This window comes from Prionailurus bengalensis, chromosome D2, assembly GCF_016509475.1.
Source record: "Prionailurus bengalensis isolate Pbe53 chromosome D2, Fcat_Pben_1.1_paternal_pri, whole genome shotgun sequence".
Lineage (NCBI taxonomy): Eukaryota > Metazoa > Chordata > Mammalia > Carnivora > Felidae > Prionailurus > Prionailurus bengalensis.
In genome coordinates, this window is record NC_057351.1 from 74,191,979 (window position 1) to 74,200,968 (window position 8,990).

General features: G+C 40.7%; 1 protein-coding gene across 2 annotated transcripts in view; it reads right to left on the reverse strand.

Moving 5' to 3' along the window:
* The window catches only part of RAB11FIP2 (RAB11 family interacting protein 2), a 39,871-nt gene extending 31,322 nt beyond the window's left edge, over nucleotides 1-8,549 (reverse strand). For both annotated transcript variants that reach the window (XM_043597671.1, XM_043597672.1), the window contains exons 1-3: nucleotides 7,948-8,549; nucleotides 1,797-2,239; nucleotides 598-1,066 (exon numbers count right to left, since the gene is read on the reverse strand). In XM_043597671.1, coding sequence (XP_043453606.1) covers nucleotides 598-1,066; nucleotides 1,797-2,239; nucleotides 7,948-8,300 — 1,265 coding nt within the window. In that variant the 5' untranslated portion in view covers nucleotides 8,301-8,549. The remainder of the gene's footprint in view (nucleotides 1-597; nucleotides 1,067-1,796; nucleotides 2,240-7,947) is intronic.
* Nucleotides 8,550-8,990: the final 441 nt, after the last annotated feature.

Genomic DNA, 8,990 nt, shown 5'->3' on the forward strand with positions numbered 1-8,990 from the left:
TAGATGCACTTTGATATATTTACAGTACCCACAAGGGTCACAAAATTCCAGTAAACAGTCACAAAGAAAAGCTACTTCTAAAGAGCCACTTGCTAAAGGCAGGTGACACCTACTATGAAAACCAGTAAGACCTAACATGAGCCAGCTATTCTGAGAGAATAGCCCACGGGTTGCTATGGTCCACTAATCCTCTCCAGAGAGCCCAGGAACTAATCCCTGGAAAATAATATCTAGAAACACAACACATCCCCTAAATTTCTGGCTTAAATGAACACCCACTGGTGATTCACTCTCACCATGTCTCATCAAAAGCTATGCTGCTCTCTTCACAAGTTTCAGTTGAGTTTCTGGCTCACATAAGTAGAAAATAGACTAGGGTAGGGATTAAGAATCTTTTCCCCTTCTAAGATAAAAAGTTCAATTCCAAAGATGTATGCAATGATTCCTGGCTCCATAATGAATTATAAAAATAAGATAAGAATTTTGTTCAAGTCAAATAAAAGGAATTTAAAACATTCAAGTATTTTTAAAGGGATATTTGATACTTTAAGGGCGCTATTTTTCAAAATAGCCCAACTTCCCCCATGTTAGGCTTACCTTGAAGATGGCATTATATTTGAAGCCCTGAATTTTGCTGTAAACGGATTAGTTGACTCATAATCGAAATAGTCCTGACGATTTTCACTAAATGCATTGGGTGATTTCAAGTCACAAGGGCTATCAGATCCCCCATTGTTAAGTTTATCAGATCTTCTGCTATCTTTTTTTCCAGTCACTCTTTCAAACAGGCTAACTTTCTCCCTTTTCTCCCTTTTATTTTCTTTCCTTACTTCAACTGGTTTTGAAAACAAATTCATGCTGCTGTCCCAGGATTCACTGCTTTCTTCAAATGGATTTTTCTTCCTTGGCAGTGTTGCAAATTTTTGGGGTAATGAAGCAGTCACATTTGTAAATGGGTCATTTTGTCTTCCGAAAGACGAGTCACCTTCATCCACACTGCTGTCAGGTTGGTTCATTTTAGAAGTATCAAAGCTTAATGTTCTTCTGTGTGGAGATTTGAGACTTCCTGCAAACAATTTTGTAGTTAGTACATAATCAGTGACACATTGCATCATGCTACTTGACAGATTCTGTGTGCACACTGCTGCTTTTCGAATGAGAGCAATTAGCTATTTAAAGATATTAACCTTTAAAATAATCAAGGAAAACAATCTTAAAATGCTAAAGTATAGCAGTCTGAAGTAGGCAGGCTATTAATAATTAGCATATTGCTAGACAATCAGTAATTTACTCAGCTCAGAAAGAAACAATCATATAAACACACTATAATGTCAAAACCAGAGGTTCTGGTGGGCACGATGGTGCTATAAATTCTCAAAGACGTTTTTCATCATTAGCATTAAATATACTTTCCTACTCCTGCACACGCAAGGTTTTTCTTCTAGGAACTTTCTGATTAAATGGAATATCCATTTACATCTCAGGCTTCCGAGACTGAAGAAGCAGCAATTAAGAAAAAAACAAAAAGAGAGAGAGAAAGAGAATGCAGGCTTTGAAAAGCAACTGGGACTTATTTTTGTTATCACTTAATATAACCACAATGCTGAATGCAGACAAGTTCTGCCTTTAATAAACATCAATTTTGAGGATAGTCAGCACTCAACAAAGATTTGATAACTAAACTTGAAAACTATCAAGAAGTTGCAATTTTTAATTTTCTAATTTTCTCAGTGAAACTCTGAAAATTAAAAGGGTAGTTCAGATCACTGAGGCTACGATTAGAAAGTGTCACTTACCACTTTCCGGAACCGCTCCGAAGGAATCTATCTGGCGTCCAAGAAGATGTGTCTGACCAGCGGTGCCAGACTTCAGCTTCTCAGAAGATATGTGGGTCCCAGTCAGATCAGACATCGAATGTGCCGAAGAGAGTCGCTGAGGACCCAAAAGGAAAGGCTTTTTTGGTTTGGATTTCATCTGCATTTCACCACTTGAAAATTCAGTACTGGCATCGGGCATGTGAGAACTTGGAATGATGGCAGAAGACGTATCAGAAAATGTCCCATCGTTTTTTCTACCTTTCATCTTATCTTTTAATTTTGCAAAAGGAGACCTTGTTTTGTCCTTCATTGATAAGTCGAACATACTTGCTGTCATATTGTTCCTCATGAATTGAATATTGACCTTTATCTCACCCCTGTTTTTGGCTCTTTTTCCTTGTTTGGATTCTAATCTAAACCACCTTAAAGAGAAGGAAAAAAAAAAAAAAAACTGGGTTGTAACATGTCACAAAGAGAGGATATGTGCCTGTTATGTACAAATAGCTTTTCAGGCTAAGCTATTATTACAAATCAAGGCACTCTAAGCATGACAGTGATTATGTGTCCATCTGACGTAAATGTTGCTAGTGGCCCAAGAACACGGTTTAAGGTTAAAAGACACTGAGGTAAAGACTACTGAAAGAATTCATCAATACAAACCACTTTTGAGCACTATAAAATGATAAAGGATCACATTTTTTAACAAATCCATATTTAGCCCCAACCCCCAAATATTTCTTCTCTAAAAACTACTAAAAGGATGTTGTTGATATTGGAGACCACTGCACCGGAGTTTGCTAATCATGAAAATTACATGTGATGTGAATTTAGATCCCTGTGAAGTGGGTCAAAGCCTTCTCCTGAATAAAATCTGAAAAATGTGTAAAACGTAGGAAGTGACAATTAGTAATAACTCTTGTAAGGGTTCTGAAGAAAAGAGAAAGCCTAAATGCTTCCTGTTAGAATGGACTTGCTTCATTTGCTATTGCCACCTTAACAATACCAAATAAAAATTCTCTTAATTGGGGCCAAATCTCCTGCTTTTAGTCAGTTCGCCGAACTGCACGGCCCGTTGTCAAATGACGTTACAGGAGTCGCCCTTATCCGCGGTTTCACTTTCCACGGCTTGTTACCAGTGGTCAACCGCCTTCTGGAAGAAGATGATCCTTCTGGTACTTGCTCAGAAGGTCGGCGGTAGCCTCATGCTAGGTCACGAAGCCTACATCACTCACCCCACTTCGTCTCAATCCGGAGGCATTTATCATCTCACATGATCACAAGAAGGATGATTACAGGACAGGAAGAGATGTGAAGAGAGAGACCCCATTCGCGTTACTCTTATTATGGCATATGTTACAACTGTTCTGTTGTATTATGAATTTCTTACTGTGCCTAATTTATAAGTTAAACTTTATGACAGGCACACATATATAGGGAAAAACATAGTGTATCTAGGGTGGGGTACTAGCCACACTTTTAGGCAACCACTGGGGTCTTGGAACGGATGCCCCGTGGATAAGAGGGGCTACTGGATAAGAGGCAAAGTTTATTTTGGTTTTGTTCACGGTACTTTTATCCATGAGAAAGTCTTCAGTTGTCAGTGTTACAAGTGGTCATTCTATAGGGAAAAGAGCCAAAAGAAAAAGAAAAAAATTTGCAAAATCGAGCCTAGAAGAAGTTTCTACAGTGTTTTCCCATTACTTAACAATGAAGCATAAACCGCACACAGGTTAGTACTTAAATACGGCTCTAATAAAGTGTAACACATTTTCTTAGCTACAAAGGAACTCTGATCTAAGTTTACATTAGTACTTTCTCTCCTTGTTACTAAGAAGATACCCAAGAAGAAGCTTATGTTTACCATACACCAAGTGAAGACTGGTTCACGGGTCTTTCCAGGCAGGAGAGGAAATTAGCACATAGCGTATATACCAGCCACATCTTAGCAAGCAGCACACAAGAGAAATATTTTCTTCGTTAATTTGAGGCATTTCAACCAATTAAGATTTAGTTGCATCAAAGCAAGCAATTTATTAAAATAAAGTATTTTATAACAGAAAGCCTTCATCAGAGACCCTAAACTGAGAAAAGCCCTTGAGGCCAATGGTGAAATCTGAAGACACAGGGGCTGGAAATAAGAAATGACAGCAATAAACTCTGTGGAATAGAAAACCTTGAACAATACAGAACTTAGCACTTGAAAAGCTTGGTGATAAAACAAGGTTATATACCCAGTTATTAATTCCCAGTTTGGGCTAATAAAGCCATTTTAAACAGGGGAGAAATGCTTCTGACGGAGGGTACATGGGAAATATTCTGTACCATTTTAGGCTTTACACAAAATAAGCGAAATACACTCTGCAAGAAACATACCAAAAACAAGACAAAAAACCTACGCATGTAGGCCTTTCATGTATATAACAAATCAAAGCAAATCTGGGAAAAAAAAAATAAACCAATAAACCAATAACCCAATAAACGGAAGAGGGTAGAAGTAATCGAAACTCACTGAATTTCAGAGATAAGGCCGAACCAATCACCTAATTTAACATCCGCTTTTCACAGATGAGGAAATTGAGGCACAAACGGTAAGTAACTTCCCAATGTCAGATTAAAGTTCACTAAGGAAAATATCCAAGTGGATGAACAACATGTGCATGCAAACAGTTGCTCTTTCCCATGTGATGAACCACATATGTTAGTAACATTAAAGGCAGGGCTGGTCACATGTTATAGAACACTCTATTTAATCAAGAGACAGTGACAGCCAAAGAGGAAGGGAGCACAGGTTTTCTACTGCTAAAGGGTAAGCTACTTGAAGAGTCTGCCTTGCACTCAATAAATGTTTACTGAATACTTCTTCTAAAACTCTATTTTTAACACAACCGAGCTATAATTCCGTGCGTGTGTTGCATTGTTTTATTTTATGGTAGGGAACCCTAAAGACTTAGGTAAGCTTTGAAGGATCAAGCAAGTCGGTATTTGAATACAAACTGTAAATACAGTATATTTTCCATCCTCCCCCCACCCCGCCCCAAGGAGAAAACTGCAAAGCACTTTTAACGAATACGTAAACTTAAAATTTAGGCATGACAAATAACTTCAGCTGCTTTGAACGGGATATAATGGGGAAGTCTTAATGAGACCTTCAAGAATCATTCCAGAGATAGTACTTATTTTCCCAGGCTTCAGAAAGATAAAATGAAGACACATCATTTGGGGCTTAGTGGATTAATGCTGATTTTTTTCACCTCTGGAGTACCGGGTTTCAACTGCGTCTGGCCTCTGTTCAATTTTTAGCGGGCACAGGCCCATGTTCAAAAGCCACCACACATGTGGGAACTATTCCCAAGCAATCGGTGCTGTGTGGTCAGAAACGGGACAAGATTGGCAGGAAGGGTGCCAGAGGCCAGGACACAGGTGCACTGCAGACTCGCACAAAAGTCCTAAAATCTGCATGTGTTTGAGTCATACCTAACTCGAGGGACCCTGATTGTTATTACTTTTCATGAGCATTTAAAAAAAAAAAAAAAATCAACATCACCCAGTTCTGCTGTAAAAAAAAAAAAAAAAAAAAAAAAAAAAATCAATAGATATTACATAACAGCATGAACGATTTTACCATTCTATTATTAAACATTGTATTATTTCCTTAAATCTTGTGCCAGAACCAACCCAGACACTCGTAAAAGTGGGAGATACAGAAGTTCTCTTTCCGTGCCCCACTCAAAGTGTTCTGGCTCAGGCCCTTTCCCTCTCCTGACAGGAGAAGAGAAGAAAAGAAAAGAAAAAAAAAGGCATTTAATTTCAAATCATAAAAATAAGCAAAATAAGAGTTTTAGCCTTCATGCTTCTCTCCCTATCATGACACAATTGGAAGACAAGCTGCAAATACTTGTCTTCAGCGTCGAGAGTGAAAAGTGTCACACCCAGCAGCTTCGTGGGACTTCTAAATCAGCTGGTGGCCTTCATCACTCATACCGGTTTTCTAAAAAGCACTTGGGGATAGGCCGACAAGGCTCAGCACTGTGCAGAATATTAAATATCTTTCTTGCAATACACCGGTGGCTCAAGTTCATCGCTCACTGTGCCACGTGCACAGCTGTGCTGCAAAAGGAAGCTATTAAATATATTAAAAAACCCAGAAATATTACCAATAAAGATATCTCATCAAATATGTGGTCCTCATTTATCCACAAAGAAAATGGGATTTAATAACATATGAAAATCGCTTCACATGCAATAAACATCACAAGCCCTGTTGATAACATTTAAAAGCGTTTTCCCCCTAAAAGTTCTTATCAGTTTTATGCAGTGGCCAATAGAGAATTCCCGTAGGGAGACTACGATAAGAGAGTGTTGCTTACGATCAAATTTATTGTCATTCGGATGCTGACAAAGATAAAGAGTACAACAAGAAGGAGCTTTAAGAGCTTAGTTCATCCTCTGAGTTTCCGAATTCACAGTTGGGCCCACTTTCCCTCAGAAAACTTCTATTGGAGAGAAGGCCTGAAATCCATCATTCGATAACCTAAAAAGTACCAAAAGTGCAGCATAATATTTCAAGTTACAATATGCTTAAAAGTTTACATTCAAAGCACTTTAAATATTATAGAGTGAGTGTCATCCAAAGTTGGTGATTTGAAACAAATTATTTGCTAATTACCCACTTTTTTTTCAGTTTAAATTTGATGAAGAGCTCCTCAGGGGAAACTGAATACCACTGTGTAGGTATCAAACAGTGATCAACATCACTGATATATATATATATAACTTTACATTTTTTAAGCCCTTTCTCTTTTTCTTAAAATACTGTTATCTCTTGGTGAGCTTAAACGTTTACCATTTTCCCTCATGCATTCCCAGTACTTATCCCCGTACCCTTTTACCCTGCGTATATTAAATCTTACATACAGTTCCGATTTAAAAGACATTTTTTAATAAAAATAAAAACTGCAACCAGGAGAAGCCTGCAGGAAGACATGTACAGAAAATAATAAGACACGGTTGTTCTAAAAATGTAAGAAATTAACACGAACCTCAAGAAAGAAAGTTACGCTTATAAAAAGCTTTTAAAAGGGCAAATAAATTTCAGTTATGACCGAAACAAACACCAAAGCTGCGTCGGAAACTTGAAGTCCTGTTATAAATTCAACCTGTATTTTTCTCTCATTAATTCCATTAATCTTAAGGGTCTCTCACACCAGAATAATTATAGGCTTAAGAAAGGGTGAGTACACCTATCTCTGGAAATTTACTATTTTTCGACTTGAGACATAACATCCAGTGTTAAATTATATTATCCTTTTTTTTTAAATGAGAACGTATCTACTCTAAGCTTGAAAGTCACAGGTAAAAGGTCATGTTTGTATTGAAAAGGTCATCAAATCACTTCATCAGAACTGAACCCTTGTCTCCAATCTGAGAACATTCCACATAGTCTAAACATGCCGACTTTACAGAACTAATTCTGAAGTAATACACTCCCTCCAATACGTTGTAAATTCAAAGAAAAATGTTAGTGTCTATTGAAGGTTGAGAATATTTGCACATAGTTTTCATTTTTTTTTTCTTGTAACGGCTTTAGACTCCATCAAGCTGTACTGACCCTGAAAGATGGCTGAGCTAAAATAAAGGCCAAGTTTACAAAGCTGCAATGAAATACTGAGCTCTAAATGTGGTAATTTATCTTCTGACAGAGTTCAACATGTGACCTGATATTGGAAGACTTAATTTTCTGATGTTTCAATTCCTGGAAAATTGTAATGTTTAATGATTATAACAATTTACACATACATGAAGTTTTAGTTGGTCAACACTGGGATCCAGTCCTCCTAGGAGTAGTGAAACAATGCCAATTTACTTACAATTCAATGCAAAATATTCAATTATTTAAGATGTTTCCCTTAAACACAAAATGAGAGTAATGGATCCTTAACGACTCCATTTAAAAAATATTTCTTCACAAGGGCTACTTCGACTTCAGATGTGTGCAAATGTGGTGCCCAAATCTAGGTCATGTTTCAGTCCAAAAACCAACGCCCCAGTTACACAAATAATTTCCAAGAACAGAAAATCCATAAATAAGATATCATCTCCCCCCAAATTAAAAATAAATTATATAACTTACTCTGTTTTCCTTCTTTGTTTGTCCTCAAAGATGTCATTGAGATTGATTGCCACCTGCCCTAAAAATTTATCCAGACCCACCAGGGACCTGTGCATAACTATGAGGAAAAGAATGTATTTCTCTGGATTCCCCTGCATTAGCAACCCAGGTAGCTCAAAAGAGGCCTCTTCCTTCCAGACTGGCTCAAGGGTTTTCTCGGCTACAGAGGTGGAGTACTTTTCCTTGCCCAGCTGAATTATAGTGTATGTGTCATTGGTGCCACTTTTGCCTTTGGGCTTCAGATCTTTGGCTTGGAGCACTGTGACCTGCACGTGGGTAGGAAACCACTTTTGGGCTTGCTCGGACAGCATCATTCTGTCCTTTTTCTCCGCACCGGGTTCTCAAGCGCAGGCAGTGCCCCTCCCGGAGGGAGAGCCTAATTCCTTAATCGCTGCATCCTAAGGGCACTTAACGGCGACGGGCAGACTCACTGCTGCCCAACTTCGCCAGGGCTCACTGTCAAGCGCCTTGCTGGGGCAGCCCCGGGGCACGGCTGCTCTGGGGGTGCCCTCGCCGCCGCAGAAGCGCAGGGGCCCACCATCCCCAGGCCGCGCCGCCCAGGCCTCCGCGAGGACCCCGCACCTTCACGCGCCGCCGGCCGCGGGGACGGCCCCTGGGCGGCGGCGGCGGCGGCGGCGGCGGGGGCGGGCGGCTCCCGGGCCTGCGGGCAGGTGAGGCCTGGCCGCCGGGGCCCCGCGGAGGGCTGCAGGGGTGGGAGGGCGCCCCCGGCCCGGCCGACTAGGGCTCGCCCGCCCCAACTCGCAGCCCCCGGCCCCCCCCGCCCCCCGCCTGCCTCCTCGCGGCCGGGCCGCCCCCGCCTCCTCCGCACCTCCCGCCCGCCCGCGCAGGCCGGCGGGCCCGGCCCGGCTCCTCCTTCCGACCCCGGTAATACGAACCGCCGGCGGCTCGCGCGGCCTGGCTCCCTCTCGCAAACCTCTCCCTCTCCCTCTCCCTCCTCCTCCTCCTCCTCCTCCCTCCTCCACCCCCTCGCCTCGGCTCCTCCT